The 17,647-nt window shown below is 32.8% G+C and overlaps 1 protein-coding gene across 5 annotated transcripts; it reads left to right on the top strand.

Moving 5' to 3' along the window:
* Positions 1 to 1,227: 1,227 nt before the first annotated feature.
* Positions 1,228 to 17,519, top strand: LOC145335367 (uncharacterized). 5 transcript variants are annotated; one of them, XM_080181109.1, is made up of 15 exons: positions 1,233 to 1,391; positions 2,474 to 2,566; positions 3,143 to 3,240; positions 3,730 to 3,837; positions 4,564 to 4,622; positions 5,688 to 5,838; positions 8,818 to 8,933; positions 9,871 to 9,986; positions 10,474 to 10,599; positions 10,634 to 10,763; positions 11,095 to 11,171; positions 12,295 to 12,350; positions 13,502 to 13,556; positions 14,318 to 14,382; positions 15,043 to 15,071. In XM_080181109.1, the coding sequence occupies exons 3-7, from the start codon at positions 3,175 to 3,177 to the stop codon at positions 8,824 to 8,826; spliced, it is 393 nt and encodes a 130-aa protein (XP_080037235.1). In that variant the 5' UTR covers positions 1,233 to 1,391; positions 2,474 to 2,566; positions 3,143 to 3,174; the 3' UTR covers positions 8,827 to 8,933; positions 9,871 to 9,986; positions 10,474 to 10,599; positions 10,634 to 10,763; positions 11,095 to 11,171; positions 12,295 to 12,350; positions 13,502 to 13,556; positions 14,318 to 14,382; positions 15,043 to 15,071. The 5 variants fall into 5 exon arrangements, with proteins under 5 accessions (XP_080037233.1, XP_080037235.1, XP_080037234.1 ...); XM_080181107.1 differs by lacking the exon at positions 8,818 to 8,933 and having other exon boundaries at positions 1,228 to 1,391; XM_080181108.1 differs by lacking the exons at positions 1,233 to 1,391; positions 8,818 to 8,933 and having other exon boundaries at positions 2,245 to 2,566.
* Positions 17,520 to 17,647: the final 128 nt, after the last annotated feature.

Raw genomic sequence — 17,647 nt, 5'->3', positions numbered from 1 at the left:
ACTCAAACTATCGAAATATGTAATGATACTTACAGCTGCAAAAAATATATCTAAAAAACAAAACAATTCTGCCTTATTGGGGAAAAAAGGTTAAAGTGATTCTGTAGCTAATCCAAAACCTAACAGTGGTTTAGAATGGGTTAATCTAAGTAGCATTGAAGCATTTTAATATCTTTGCCTCCTAATTGATTTTTATGAAAAAAATAAATTTTTTTTTAAATTTCTCTTTAATTTTTAATTACCCCCCCCCCCCCCACTAAAATCCGTTGGGAGGGGTAAATATTAAATAACAACCATAATCTTATTTTTTGGGAGTGGGTAATTATCCCACTTTTTTGTGGGGGAGGGGGGGGGGTGGGCTAAATTACTAAAGTAAAAAATGATACCTAAATATTTAGTAGTATCTCATTACTATACATGAAAACACATCAATCAACTCACAAGTCTTACTAACTTATTAACCAAGCAAAGATATATTGACCCTAAAAAAATAGATTTTGATATTTACTGAAATGTTTAATTAACTTGATTTACCTATTTTATAGAAGCTTCACAATTAATTTTGATTTTAGCATTTTTTTCTTAATAATTGGGAAAATCTTACTTCTTTAAATAGACATTGTTTAGACACACCCAGTGCATTGTTTACTATATAGGCCATTACAGACTATGACATATATTTTGTATCATAATTCAGAACTATTTTAATCCGGTGAAACTATATGGCATTTGATCAAGTGTATCCAATATCCCTTTTCAGTTTGGGGGGTGATAAAAAACTTTAATGGAAGCGCATCAGAATTTTTTTTTTGTTTTTGGGTTAAGCCTATGGCATCCCCAAATTCGTAAATTCGTTAGGGGGGTTGGGTAATCACCCCTTTACCCCCCCCCCCTTGTACGTCTTTGTTAATAGGATCATTTAATAAAAATTAGAAATTACAAATTTAGTTAAATAAAAATTTCTTTCATAAACAATGTACAAAATTTTAAGTCCTAGAATTCTTTCCCAATTCATTGTCACTAAATTTCTGGAAATTACATAATTTGAAAATTGAATTTTTTTACTTTTATTTTGAAAAACTATCATATATTACTAAGTATTTTATAAAAGAAAAAAAACATGAAAAAATATCACATCAAATAGATATTTATTTATTTAATAAATAAAAAAATAAATCTATAATCATCTTTACTGTATAATGAATTCAAAAGCCAAAAAATTCAAATGACCAATATTTTTCTGGTTTAGTTTTATCGTACCCGTAAACATCGATTGATCATCGAATTTTTCCTCTTGCATAACCTCATGTTTGAATGTTGATATCTAGATGAAATAATTTTGTGATTTTACGTTAATTATAGACTTGTTTCTGTAGTGTATTCTATTTGAGGTAAAGTTTTTTGTAAAATTAATTTTTATATGAATAAAACATTTTAAATTATAAAAGTAACAGGATGTGCGTCTGTCTGTGTGTACTGAAGTATCTCACCAACAGCCTGGTTCTTCTTTGCAGTTTAGCTTCTCATAGGCCCTTGGACCTATTTGGGGGTTGGGGCAGGGGGTATATCACGCTCTTGAGAGAATCGCCGTATTTTCCTTTTTAAAAGCGAAGCTTTTCTATAATTAGGGTCGGTCCGTACGTCCGTCGGTCCGTACGTCCGTCCGTCCGTACGTCCGTCCGTCCGAGATAGATAGCTTTTATTCGTTAATTTAGGCATGTTAGAATTGTCCTATCGATTTCAAACTTTGCATGATGATTCCTGTAGTAGTTAGGTACGATTTAGAAAGCGTAGCAACTCTATAATCATTACCAGAATGTCCGTACGTCCATTTTAAACATGTTGATTTTTCTACTTTTTTAAAAGCAAATTTTTATGTGAACTAATTATCCGTTTGATCTGATTTTTGGTATATTGATTCCTGTGACAACAAAGAACAATATTATAAGCGAAGCAACTCTATAATTAAGTCCTAAAAATGTAAGTATGTCCATAAACATTATCCTGTATCAAGCAGTTTTTCAACAAATTTACATACAATTTTGCGTCGACTCTTATACTTTTATATTCTGATTATTCAGTTCAGACACTATACAGGTGTTAATGTCCGTTTGTCCTACCGTTTCAGTGCTTCGTTTTTATGGATGTTGTCATCCTTGTTAAACTGAAATTGAAAGTGTGGGGGGGGGGGTAAGGTCGACTTCCCTTCCTCCCACCTCATCAAGGGGCTCCTATAGGCCTCATCATATGTTAATATAGGGAAAGCTATACAAAGCTACCAGAAATAAAGTATAGCCAACAAGCAAAATAAATCTAAAATGATATTTGGGGGTAGATAAGAAGGTCGTCAATTCTACAATTCACCTCCCTTCCCTCCCAACGACAGCTGAAAATCGCTTATAAGTGTCGTGCATTTTGTTGTTGGTATGAGCTGATAAGCTACCTTCCTTTAAATCTTGTTTTCTTATTTTAGGATGGATGACTTTGGACGAAGATTGTTTTTATGTGCTCTGTTTCTTATTTCTGTGTATATCTTAATGCTTCCATCTCTTAGTGTTAATAGAAAGTAGGATTAAATTATTTATACCTTGTCAAGCGCTACCGTCCACCTAAGGTTTTTGTTTGGTTATGTTTTATTTTGGTACTTGGTAGCTCTGAAAGGTAAGGACATCGCAGATGGCCCTGCAATGTTATGTTCTTAATTAAAAAACAGCACTGGCGATAGTGAGCCAAAAATTAATTTAACCTACAGTCCCATTTTGATAATTTGGTTGGTATTGACGCAGGACTATCAGGGATTTAAAGGGATAAGACAATGGACGATACATTGGTACACATCCCCAATGATTCATAAAATTACCACTTCAGTAGAATACAATCAATGGTTGTAAATTTTGGACATTAAACTAGGGTTGGCAAACAATTAAGAATCCGAATCCGCTATAAAAAAAAACTGATTCCGGATTTGGATTCCAAAATTGGCCAAAAATTGGATGGATTCCGGATTCGGATTGCCAACCCTACATTCAACTTCTTGAACCAACGTCTCCAAAGTTGTCCAGACAACTCATTAGAAAAATTAAAAAACTTTGGCTTCTAGTGTATTAAACACTCCAAAATATCCATTTTACAACTTTTTTAGATTGCGAAGACTTGGGAAACCTAACCTTGAAAATGGGAATGGTAACCACCATAAGCGTACCCTCAAAAAGTGTTTCTGGCATATTTTTCCCTCTACAGGTATTGTTAGTTAACCTGGATAACCATTTTAAAGATGGCTTCGAAACCGATTAATATCCGCTGGTTTAGAACTGGTTTTCGACAAAACTGTAAAATCATTCCTCGAATATTGAAATAAAAATCATGAAATCAGTTTTGTTAGCCCGGCTCTTCCGCCCATGGCCCTAAGAAAACTGGTTTTAATCTTATAATTTATTGTTTTAATATCCACTGAAAGCTGTCTTTAATGCGATGCGATAAATAACTCTTATTATTTCATTTTAAATCAAAAACGTAATTTAAGTCGGCTTTTTCTGTAAGTCTAAAACCCCTGTCCCCTAATCCAATAGGGCCAGCCTGTACCCATGCAAAGTAACCTAAGATAATAAAACACACGAAACTCCCCCCCCCCCCTCTTATTTTCAGTGTTTTTTTATATACAATGTATGGATTTCTGTGGTTGTTATGCACTTTGAGAGAAACCGCCGTTAATTATATTACTTGTTGTAGGCTGAATATGATTTCCATGAAGTAATGATGGTTGTATCCCATCCAGAACTGATCCTGGCAGTATCCCATCCAGAACTGATCCTGACAGATTATTCTGGAAGACACCAGGTACACAAATCAGAGAGGGAGGTGGGCCTGTTTAATTCACTAGGCCCCAACTTTTTATAATAACGTTTTCTTATTTGTTGGTTTAACAACTATAGGGACTTTTATTCTTTTTTGATTGGTCGGTTTATTATTTTGAGTGTCCGAACGTTTCAACCATTAATTGTAATCCATTGAAGGTTTTTTTTTTGAGTTTCATCGTTGGCCGGGGATTTACTTCAATATATCGGCCATTGTCTTATCCCTTTAGATCCCTGAAACAAATAGATTATCATCAGCAGGGCTTCTCTATAATTGAAATTCTGTGCTCTGAACGTCCTTCAGATATATCCTTACACTTTATAAACCTGGCATCGAGCAACACTCAAGAAAACCTAGATAATATCCAAATATTAGGATTCATTATAATTCAAACCTTACTCATATGATTTTCTTCTTTTTTCTTTATTACTTTCAACGTTATGTATCAAGTATAAAGTTCATGGAAAAGTGTTGCTTTTTCTATGACTAATAACTTTCTTATGGTACCCTGGCGTATAAACGGCTGAACGTCCATGTTTTATTCAGACTAAGCTTGCCAAGACTTCATTATTGCCATGAAAATAATCTCGGAAGAGCCAAAAGTCAATTATTTTTTTATATTATTTTTCAAAAAAAAATTATTTTGATACCCGCGGAAAGCTGTCTAAAATACAATGCGATAAATAACTATTAAAATATCTATTTCAGAATGAATCCCAGCCACTAAGCACAATTATACCTTTAAGCAAGCTTAGCCAATTTGTCAGGTAAACTTAATGTTATAATTTTTTTCAATAGTTTAAGTTATAAAAAGGATCTAGTGCAGTTCGCAGTGAAATCCAGGGAAAGAGGAATAATATTCTGACAAACAATTCTAAAGGAAAATTTCCCCAAAACCCCCTTCCCCTTTTCCTCCCCCTTCTTACCCACCCCCTTCAGTTCCATGTAAAAAACTATACTTTAAAAGGTTTCGTGATTTTTTTTGTAGAATTGATTGTTAGAATAGCTACCCCTGGAAATGTTCTTACTAACCATTATCTTCAAAAATCTATGAACTGTATTTTTTTTAAAGCAAAACTGCACTAAGTGTTAAATCAAAAGGGAATTCAAATCTTTTTAACCACTAAAATTTGCCTTTTAATTTTTTTATGTTAATATTTAAGTACCTATATCATTCTTAAAAATAAAATATTTGTTTATTTTGAGCCTTTTGTGTAAATGGTCCCTTTGTATCTAGATAATTTTACCCATCGACATAAAGACAGACGGGCTTTAATCATAGAGTATCCTTAGAATAAAGGGAACTATCCACGAACGAGAGCAAGTGATTCTAAGCACCTTCCAGCATTGATCCATAGTATTTTTTTTTAGTAAATACACTAGGTTTATGTTTAATATTTGGTTTTATATGAAAAAACTTTAAAAAGTGAAGCATTTTTTTGTGCAATATCATCAAATGTTTTGATGAGTTCAACCTGTTTTTTAAAAACATTGACACAAATGTATATTATTTTGGTTAAAAATGTGTATTTAGAAAAATGGTTTGTAACTTGTAATATTGTAAAGTTTAATTACAGTATATTTGTAATATAAAGCATTTAATGTTTTTCTGCGGTGTTATTTTATTTTGTCCTTCGAACTCAACAAAGCTTTTGATGATATTTCCTCAAAAACTATTTACATTACAAAGTTTTTTCATATTAAACCATGGTAAAACCCAACTTTTTAGTTGATAAACCAAATGTTAAACATAAACCTATTATATTCACTAAAAGATACTATGGATCAATGCTGGAAAGTTCATTGATAGTTCCCTTTCCCTTATCTTTCAGTTCCCTGGCAGTATCACATGGAATAACCAGTTCTGAAGAAGATATTATGAACACTCTAGATGATTCAACATCAAATTATTATCCTAACAACGACGACATCCATTATACAGATGAATCTTATTCTGACAATTATTATGCTACACAAGAAAAGGTAAATTCTATTAAGATTCCTTTCGTGTAGAGATTTTCTAAGTACAGGGTATGTTTGTACACGGAGGAGGGAAAAAATAGGCTCTTTATTACACTAGTATCGATTTCAAACTTTCCATGATGAATCCTGAAGTAGTTAGGTACGATTAAGAAAGCGTAGTAACTCTATAATCGTTACCAGTATGTCCGTACGTCCATTTTAATCGTGTTGATTTTTAACTTTTTTAACAACAAATTTTAAATAAACAAATAAAATTATCCGATTGGTCTGATTTTTGGATTACTGATTTCTAAGACAACATTATCCTGTACTAGAGCAGTTTTTTAACAAATTTACTTACAATTTTGTAACGACTTTTATACATTAATATTTTTATTTATCAGTTCTGACACTCTGCAAATGTTAATGTTCGTTTGCCCTTCCGCTTCCAAATTTTGCTACCAAATTAAAATCACCATGAAATTTATAAAGAGATAGGACAAATCTAATATGCATAAACAACTGACTAAAACACTCCGTTTAGCTTCGTTCTAAAAAATACTATGAAATAATATACGTGGATATTATAACATGCTTGCTAACATGAAACATATTTATTTGTCAATATCGTTCATCTAGTTATAGGGAAGGGGAAATCGTTATTTTAGTCCGCTGCGTGTTTCACTTTATTAGAGAACATTTTTTGGCATAAATCCATAATTCTAAAAAATATTTCAAATTCGGGACACTGTAATATACATCTGTTCTTACGGAGCAATATCCCTTCCTCTTACTTTTCGGGGCTACTGTAGTATCCTGTACTGTAGGATACAGGTAGAGTTCTTCCCAGTAGACAGTGTAGAAAAACGTCACCTAAGACGTACGTACCCTCAACTATAGTTAAGCTTCGCAGTACAGTGCAAGACCACTATTATAATTAATTTCTTTTTATAGACCACAGCCCATTTTAATATTTTAAGATGTGGTAGTTTAGGCATTATTAAATTTATAAATATAGATGTACATAACCAGACCACTACCTGGATCTCCAACTCGGGAGACCTTTTTTGTCTGCTAACAACTTGTTTTCTGTATAAAATGAGTTAAAGTGGAGCTAACTATTTGCAAGGACACTAAAATAATAAAGTTTGCACCTTCCTGAAAGTGCCTAGCGAGCGCATAATCCCCCCTACCCTATCCTCTTATTTTGTTATTTATTCCTTTTTAATTTCAGCCATCAATCGAAAAAATCTGTAAAACCTAAAAATCTAGGAATCGATCTAGCACCCCAATTAATAAAAAAAATCTTAATAAAACTTGGTAAACATATGTAGAATGTAAAATCAAATAATTCCTGAAAATTTCAGCCCTCTATCTTGAAAAGGAATTGGAAACATCACGAAAACTTAAAAATCTAGGAATCGATCTAGCACCCTAAATAACAGACAGATACACAAAACAATGTATAGATTAGATGGGCATATGTCATAGGAATCTTCCCTAAAAATTTCAGCTGTCTATCTTGAATAGGAGCCAAGAAAATCACGTTTCCCCCAATTCATTAATTACGGACAGACTGACGGACGGACAGACGGACATTCGCTACTAATAAGAAGGTTTGAATGATTCCTTAACAATTGTGTGAGGGCCTAAGTAAGCATTATACATATAGCCTAACCTAATCACAGGTAAAACATTAACACACGAAAAACTTCACTCCCAACCCCCGTCCATATCTACTTAATTTCAATTTTATTTCCTAGTAAGGAGTGGGGGGGGTGGGGTCTGGGCTCCACTAGATAATTTGAGGGAAACCGCCAAATAAAAGAAATAATGATAATACAAGATAATGATTATTTATTATTAATACGCGTTTATGGAAAAATCAAGAGATAAGCTAAAATTATTATTTTAAATATAATTTGTTTGACAGAAAGGCTTAGTTCAAACAGTATGTACTGACAGCGTGATTTGATCATTACTTTTTATTTCATAGTTTATGAAATCGTTTGTTTCATTTTGAAATAGGGAAGCTACTCTATAAACCAAAGTGTCAGAAATATCTAACTTAGTTTTTTTTTCTTTCGGAAATTGAAATCGTGGACTATACCACATTTTTTTGAGAAAAAAATACGTGTTTTTATGCTTATTTTTAGGATAGGTTAAGTTAAGTAAGAGCCTTACAGAGATAGTTCTCCATAGGGATAGGGTCCAGCAGGGTTGAATCTCCCCGCAGTGGCTAAAAATAAGACATGTTAATAAATATTTTTTAGTGAAAAAAATACCAAATTTCCTATTTAAATAACGGAACTCCTATATATAATTCCTAAACCATTAAAAGGTTTGTTAATTATAAACTGGGAGGAGTTAATATTTAATTATGCTTATCTTACTGCTATTACATGAAAATTTACGCGCACTTGAACCACCCCCCCCCCCCCCCCCCCCCTTCCATTCGCGCGCCGTGCTGGTAATAACCAGGGATATAGATATTAGCAAATATGGCGTGCACAGCGATCCACAAGGGGGGGGGTAAACTATTAGGAGGGGGAAAAGGGAAACCAATTTAAATTTTACGGAGGATGTTGACACTGTACATAAATTTGCAAATGAAAGCTACTCTTAGAGTAATCGTTTCTGTGAAGTACTGTCATTAAACCTTTCTGTCAAAATTTCGTAAAATACCCTCATCCCTCCATATATCTTTTCCTATCTAAATGTATAACCGGACTTGCAAAAATTTCTTCACCTCTCCTTCCTTATTCAATTTATTGAAAAATTGAGGGGTTGGAGGAGGTTTCTATGCTCGACTAGGCGCTTTGAGAGAAACAGTCTTATTTTCTTGCAACAGTTTGAATTCCCCATGAATTCCTTTTCATATTTCTGTTTAACTGTCCTTTTGCCCTAAAATAAACGCAATCTAGGAACAAGTACCCATTAAGCATTAGTAGCAAACAGTCCCTCAAATCAATAATTTATCAAAATGCATACTTTCCGAAGGTTTCGTGATAAAATGGGTGGAGGTGGATTGAGCATCGTGACGGCGGCCATCTTTCTTGCCGGAGAAATGGCAGGAAGCGGAGTTTTAGCGCTTCCGTCAGCCGTTTTAGGGACAGGTACATAATTCAATTTAGGATTTTTCATTGGTTTTTCTATAATTTTGGTATCACATTGATATATATTAATGCCTTATTCAACGAATCAACATCCTATATAAATTAGTAAGTAATTTTTCAGTTATATTTCTTAAACATCTTGGCCGATTTATGCATAAATGTTAGAGAAGCTTTTTATTGGTCCTGGGAAAGTTTTGTGTTGTTTGACATGTACGAGGGTGGTGAAGGATGTACGTGCATGCGACTTAATTATGCTGTTTCTCCCAAGCACTTCATTTTGGCCCTAATAACAATGCAGCCTAACATTGTGTTGCGTGGAAATAAATCAACTTTAAGAAATACATAAAATATAAAAAATTTTTGGGAGGATCATATTTTAACAGAGGCAATCCCTCATTGGAGGATGTAGCTAACCTCCTCCTCAAAAATATAAAAACTTCTTTAGACCTATAAGAGACAAAGCCCAAATTGTGTTAAAATTGTGTCAAAAATGATCCATGTGACGTAATAAAAATGAGGGATTATCCATCCCTTTTTTTTGGTTTTTCTTTTCCACTTCTTCTCTCATCTCCCTCATTTTATTATGTCACATGAGTCATTTTTGACACAATTTTACCACGATTTGGGCTTTGTCCCTATAAGAGACTTAATTGCTAAAGAGAACAATATTCATAATTTCATTCGGTACCAACAAAATGACAGACATTCTGCTTCTTTTACAAACGTTTACTTTTTGGGTCATCTCAAAAAACGTCCAGCTCCAAAAACGACTATCTCAGTAAACACCCATCACAAAAAAAGCCTATCTAAAAAACGCCTTTCTCATAAAATGCCTACTACATGTAAAAATAATGAATTGTTTCATATTTGAAATAGGCGTTTTTTGAGATACACGTTTTTTGAGATTGCGTTTTTAGAGTATAGCCTTATTTTTTAGGTTGGCCTGGTTTGTTGATAATTGTATTCTTCATTGTAAATTCCTTGTTTATTGGAACAAGATTAGGAATGTGTTGGAATATTTTGGAGGATAGGTTTGAATAATTTAAAGGAGAGGTGAGCAATTTAATTTCCAAGAAAATAATAACTTAACAGATATAAAAACATAAATAACTTCATTCTTAGTCCCTATGGTCTTTGCTTGATGTGGGTGTTACACCTCTGCCCTCCCCCCCAAGTTGTTTAAAAATTTCCTTGGGCTGAAAGCAAGAAAATTTATTGAATATTCAGAAAAACAAAACTTAGAACAAAATAAAGTTATTGGCAAATGTTCAATTTAATTTTACAAAAGACAACTTTGCACTTAACATTAGAGATGGAAATATATATGTGTTATTATCTGCTAGTTGCTTCACCCCTAGCCTCGGGAAAGTTCAGGAGAATAGCCTAAAACCATCCTAAGTCTATTACAAAGATGCCTGAAAAGACAAAATAACTAAATTACTTTATATGGATATGTATATTAGGATGTAAAGATCTAATAACTTATGGTGATTCTAGTCTATTTTATCTGACACCTATTTGACTGGCGTTTTCTTTTTAGATCAGAGACCCATACCCACCAATTGCAGAGAAGTCATATGGAAAGATTGGGCGCATTGTTTGTCTTGTATGCATTTGTATAACTCTCTATGGTGGTGGATGTGTCTTCATAGTTCTAATTTCACAGGTAAGATGGCGCTAGTAACAAAAAGTATATTCAGTTGATTGGTGGACTGATGGAATCAGCCAATGTTTCCTTGACAATTTGTTGGTGGATGGTTATCACAGCATGTGTTCTCACACCCCTCACTTGGTTTGGAACTCCCAAAGATTTTTGGCCAATTGCTGTAGGTACAGAAAATTTTTACAATATCATTTTCTTGAAGATTTTCATAAGAACATAAAGAACCAGCTAAATATAAAAAACGCAGTCAAGAACGTCCTATGGGTTGGTGAAGGAGTGATAACCCCTCTTCACCATTAAAAAAATGTATTAGATTCTACTCCTCTAATAAAAACGCTACCCCAAACAGTTTTCAGGGAAAATACACCCCCACCCCTATTTAAGTTCGACGTCCTTGAAAATAGCGCCTTTACAAATTTCAACCCTTCAACTACAAGGTGCAAAATTTTGCTAAATACATTTAATTGTTGAAAAATTAATACATTTCCAACATTTTAGATAGACAGAAGAACAGACAGAAAGTAGTAAGGAAACAATTGTCTTCCCTAAAGCTACAGCTGACGGATTTTTTCAAGGTGAGATAAGAATTATGAAGCAGCTTATAGTGCCTATACAAAATGACGTCATACAATACAAATGACCAATGATAGGCCAGTATACAATTTACACTGACCTATCATTACTTATTTGTATTGAATGACGTTATTTTTCTATCGGCACTGTAAGCTGCTACAAAATTATGCATTACCAATCAACATTATAAAATTAAATTCAAATTTTATTAAAGTTAACAATGATTACATCATTTATTAGGAAGCTTTTTAAAGTTCCTATAAAAAATTACGTTATAGTGGTCTACCATTATTCAATTAAAACGTATACTGGTCTGCCATTGGTAATTTAGTCTGTGTATCGGCCTGTTACTGGCCATTTGTATTTTATGATGTTATTTTTATAGGCACTATAAACAACTTCATTTTAGGTGTCTTATATCATTGTATTTTATGACGTGTTTTTTATAGGCACTTTAAAGAGCTTCTTCATTAGCATAAATTGAAAATAAAATCAAACCAAAGACCAAAGTAATTTACATGACAGATGATTATTAATGAGTAGAATCATTACAAGAAAATCCAAATAGCTATCTCATATTATAGTCGTGTAATTTCACTTTTAGATATTGAAATAACATAATGACGTTATGCAATGCATGGAAAGACAGACGATTGCACTGAATTGTTTTTTTTTAAAGCAAAGCTTTTCTATAATTAAAGTCGGTCCGTCCGTCCGTCCGAGACAGATAGCTTTTTCGTTAATTTCCTATCGATTTCAAACTGTGCATGGTGATTCCTATAGTACGATTTAGAAAGCATATAATCATTGCCAGAATGTCCGTACGTCCATTTTAAACATGTGGAATTTTTACTTTTGTACTGGGACAACAAAGTACAATAATATGAGCAAAGCAACTCTATAATCAAGTCCTAAAAATGTAAGTATGTCTATAAACATTATCCTGTCAACAAATTTACTTACAATTTTGCTTTGACTCTTATTCATTTATATTCTTATTAATCATTTCTGACACTACGGTTTCAGAGCTTCGCTTTTATGGATGTTGTCATCCTTGTTTTGTCTGAAGCTTAAGTTGTGCATATTTTATGACAATCCAGCTGATTTAAGATATTTTTTTTGCAGCTTTTGGAACAATTATGTTTGGCTTTGGAGGTGCATCAACATTCCCAACTATCCAGGTAATTTCAAGGATCTCAAGGGATAAGACAATAGACAAATCCCATCACCAATGATGATAAACAAATTTCTTTTTTTGTAGATAAAAAATATTGGTTTAAAAGATTTTAAGAAGCATCAAAAGTTTTTAAGAAAACGATTGAGTTCTCGATTATAGAGAGGCTTTATACATGTCCTAAAAAGGTTATAAGTTATTATTTTTAGGACCCCTCTCTAGCTACCCTTCTTATTCTATTCAAATCTTTATAATAAAGTAACAGGATGTTTGTCTGTCTGTTTTTTGTACCGAAGGATCTCGCTTACCGCTGAACCGATCGGGTTTTCCTTTACAGGGTAGCTTCTCATAGGTCCCGGGAAGGTTTATAACTATTTTCTTGGGGCGTGTGACACCCCCAACCCACCCAAAAAATGAAAAATACCCTCCTCAAAAAAATTATTTTTCTATTTTTCTTTTAAATCTAAAATACGAAAAATTAGGCTGATCAAACCGCTTGGGGCAAAGCCCCTAGAGGCTAGGGGCGAAGCCGCTAGTGTTAAAATAAAGTGTTAAAAGGTAAAAATATTGATATTTCGTGTTAGTTTTTATCTTTCTATCACCACACATTCAAGAAATGATAAGAAACAAACATTTTGTGTAAAAACACTTTCTTTATACTTTTAATTCTTTATCTACCAATAAAAGGCCTACAATACTTTTTCCAGTATGGTTTCGAAACCGATTAATATGCGGTTCTCAGCTGGTGAAAAACCCTAAAACGAAGCAGTTTATAGTGTCTATAAAAGATATTACATCATAAACTACAAATGATCAGTCAAAATGTATACTGGCCTATCATTGATCATTTGTAATGTCATTTTTTATATAGCCACTATAAGCTGCTTCTCAAAAATAAACTTAAACAAAGGAATGACTAATGATATAATGCAGACACGCACAAATAGTAAAAACTGTAGAAAAGCCTCGTTTGTTTATTTCTTTTTTAAAATCAGCGGCTGCCTCCCAAGAATCTAGAGACTCTGTCATCAATGGGGTATTTCATCCCCAGGGTTAAATTTAAAAATGAAATAGGCTAAAACTTTCCCAAGACCTATGTAAGACTACCCTTATAAAAGAACTCCTAACAACTTTATATAATAGGATAGTTTATTTTAGGCTGATATGAAAGTGAGAAGCCAATTTAAGTATGCTGCTATCTTTGCTATTATAAGTAAGTTCACTAAAGTAACAGGAGCCAATAGAGATAATCTAGCGACACACTCTCTAAATCAGCCCATAGGAAAACAGTGGAATAGTTCAATCTCTTCGGATAGAGGTTTATATCCTTGAAAAATTTCGTCTCTGGTAAAAAGAATCGTGTATAACATTCATAAATAAAAGTATTTGTCTGCTAGAATTTTCTTTTTAAGTTTGACGAATTTTGGAGTCCGATAGACCATCTAGAAATATTATGTCTGTTCAGAAATCTTAACCTTTAAACAAAACAACAAACGAATTTGTAATTATTACAGAGTAGCAATGTTGAATCAGAATCCTTTTTCCAGCTTGACTTCAAAACCTGGACCAGAACCGGTTAAAAGCCATACTGAAAAATCATGTTTCATATTATAGACAATTTTCCACGAAAAACAAGATAAAAATCCTAAAACTAATGCCAGTTTTTTTAGCCCAGGCCTTCAGCCCCTCGAGGCTAACAAAACTGTTTTAATCTTTTGATTTTTCATTATAATAGCTGTCTTTAGTACGGTGTAAACAACTTTTCCAGTATGACCTCAAAATAAAATTTTCACTTATCCTTCGAATTTTAAACCAATATTTTTATGTTTTCACTCTTGTGTGTTCTTGTTCTTTCTTTCTGATTCTGACTTAATTATAAGCAAACTAAACAAGCATTGTCTAATTGGCTTAGTACTCTTCAAAAAAGCTTCGGCCTTTTAATTTTTGTGTTGTTAACTTGTTTTTCTATTTTAGTTCTATTCCTGATTTACTTCCCAGTGGCTGCAGTTGGTTACTTCTCACTTGGAAATCTTGTTCAGGTCGTCATTTCTAATTTTTATTTGCAATTACCAGGGAGAGAGAGGATATTAAGCTGTTTATAATTGTCTTTAAAGTCTTAGAATAGCGTTTTCTTATTCGTTGGATTAACAACCTTGGGGACTTTTATTGAATTTTAATTGGTTTGTTCATTTAGTTGGCTGTCCAAACGTTGCAACCACTAATTATAATCTACAGAAGGCAAAATTTTGTGTATTATCATTGATAATGTAAATAAATTTTTGTCTTATCCCTCTAAATCCCTGGATATTACAAATAAAATAAAGCAACTTATAACCGGTGCATTTATTTGTGGATAATAATGGATACTAAATCATTTCAAAACAATATTTGTATAGACGTAAAATTGAAAACAACGGTTCTGGGGCGTCATTTAACAATTAATTAAATCCCTATAACACAAATAATTCACAAAAAGTTACACATTCAATTCAATAATACAAAAAATCAAACAATAAATTTCATGGTCTTTATTTATAAAATGGGGGTATTGATAAAGATGGCTTATTAAAAATTTCCGGATGGTGGCGGTTGCTATGTTATATGACTACAACAATTGGCAAAGTTCGACAAAATGTTGAAACATTTATTCACTTTTTTTGAGACTCTATAAGCTTCTTCATAAATTTATTACATTTTAGGATAATATAGTGTTGGGAGAAGATTGTTGTGGAAATAATGTTGCTGCTTCATTTAATCTCTGCCTTTCCTATCATTACCAATCCACCTGCTCAATTGTTTGAAGAACTTCTGGGCATTCCATCAAGTTAGTGTCTTTTCAGCGTCTAAACTACTTTATAACTTACTTGGTAAGTCGCGATATTAAACTATTACTCCCATCTGAAAAAAGAGCTGATTTTATTGAGGAAAAACTGCGCTCAAATCATCTAAACTTTGTTTCATGACTTTTTTTGTCAGTTTTATTGTAGTTTTTTAGTAATTATAATTTTTATTGTAAATTAAAATTGTTTAAATCATATATGGCCGTTTTATTTGTTCTAAATAATACTTTTGTTTTATAATTTATATTTTTTCAGCATTTAACATCAAGCGAGTGGTATTCCGGTCATTTTGTGTGTTCTGTTTACTATTTATAGCTGAAAGTATTCCAGACTTTGGTGCCATTCTTAATCTGGTAATAATTATTCTAACTTTTGATAACAAAGCTACTCTATAATTTTAAATGTTTGACACTGCTCACCTTATTCATTTTATTTTTTCTACTGCTATTTCATTTTGTGAAGAATGTGTGTGTCTGTCTATATGTACCAAAGGATCTCGCTAACCACAGAATCGATGTGGATCTCCTTTACAGGATAGCTTTTCATAGGCCCTGGGAAGGTTTATAGCTATACCACCACCCTCCCAAGAGAAATAACAAAATAATACTAACCCCATTTAGCAGCCAAAATATTTTTTGGTAAACCTCTATTATAAACACTAGAGGCCGCGTTCTAAAATTATCCCGCTATTGGCTAGATTGAATATTAATCTTTTTCTTCCATTGTCCAATCCCTGAATATCAACCCAACTACAAACTTCCCTTTCCTTCCGTATTTTTTAAATTTCATTATTTTTATTTATAACCGTATTAAGGATTATTTTTAGGTTGGTGGTTCCACAATTACTCTACTAACTTTTGTGTTTCCCCCTCTGTTCTACATGAAGATTTCAGACACTACAGCTAAAGAAAATCAAGAAAGGTAATTTAATATATTATTTGTATTTAAACTACTTCGACCAAAATATGTGAAAATATTTGAATGTTGAAATACATTCAATTTTAAGATATTTTAAAGGGTTGTTTTGTTTAACCCCCACCCCCCTTTTGGAAAGAAAGTTTAGTATTAGGAAAGAATAGATTTAAAACTTTTAAAAAGGTATTGTACAGTTTTATACAATTAAGATAAAAAATATTTTTTTAGATAATGCAAATGTAAACATAGAAGGAAATCTGGCAGGAATTTTCTAAATTCGTCAACAAAAAAAGGTATTTGTGTTAATGCAAATTTATTTAGGAAACTGGCTGTATGGGAGAGGGTGTACTGTTGGTTCCTTATCTTGGTCGGGTTGGCTGGTGGAGGGTTGTCTACCTACAATGCAATCAGGTATTGTGAGTAATGAAATACATTTTATTATTGGCTTCGTCACTTGCCTCTAGAGCAGTGTCACAGAAGATAGGATATAAATAAAAATAGCCAAAAACCTGCTAAAAACAGTCAGACCGCCATGGATGTTATATAGTCAATTCTGCTCTATAATGATTGGAATGTTGACAAGAAGTTTTAGCCTTCCATCTTAAATAGCAACTGAGAAAATTTTATTTCTCCCATAGCTTTACGGACTGATACAGTAAATTATATGTAGGAGTGTGACAACGAGCGATGCAGACAGATGTACCTCCATTACTTATAGATCAGCTTTGCTGATCTAGCATTACCATGAATCAACATTAGATTCCGTTGAGATGTTTATTATTTGAAAGCAGTTAGTTTACTGAATATGTACAACAATTTATGATAATAATATGGGTTAGGTACAAACATAAGCAAATATAATTGAAGCACTAAACAAAGCAGAATCAAAATGGTTTTATACAAAGTTGGCCCCATCCCTGGGAAAGAGTTGGGGCCGTTAGCTACATTAATACTTTGAACAAAACATAATAAATGGTTAAAATGGACAATTGAACTATACAGCTGCACAACATAATATATTGATCTATAGTTGGAGGTAATCATAGAGAAAATCGGATAAAGCTGGGGATTGGAACTTTTCTATAAGCCTGATAAAGTGAGGACGTCCTACATATAGAGTAGCTGCGCTACTAAAAACTAAAGTTGAGAGTGGAAGATGCGGTTTTAAACATAATTCTTAAATTGTTCTGCCTGCATTTAAATCTAAACAACTTCTAACAGTAAACTTTTTGTTTTTCTTTTTTAGGAGTATCGCTGATGCTGAATTCAGCTCCCCATGTTACATAGACAGCAATGTCACAGCTTCGGGCGGTGGAGGACATTAATGGCCTGTATGAAAACAATGTGTGAATACACATTACTGCATACTTCCTACTTTTTAGGATACTGCCATGATTTAACCATGATTTCGTAACCTAAGTGTTAAAAATAATAAAGCAGCTTATAGTGCTTATAAAAAATAATGTCAAATGACCAATTCTTTCAATCAAGAAACTTAGCTCATTTTTATTATGATCCTCATTATTACACTTTGCTATATTTCATTTAT

This window comes from Acartia tonsa, chromosome 13, assembly GCF_053477335.1.
Source record: "Acartia tonsa isolate MP-2025a chromosome 13, ASM5347733v1, whole genome shotgun sequence".
Taxonomy (NCBI): Eukaryota; Metazoa; Arthropoda; class Copepoda; order Calanoida; family Acartiidae; genus Acartia; species Acartia tonsa.
The sequence above is the reverse complement of the archived record's forward strand: the minus strand, read 5'-3'. Positions and strand labels throughout refer to the sequence as shown.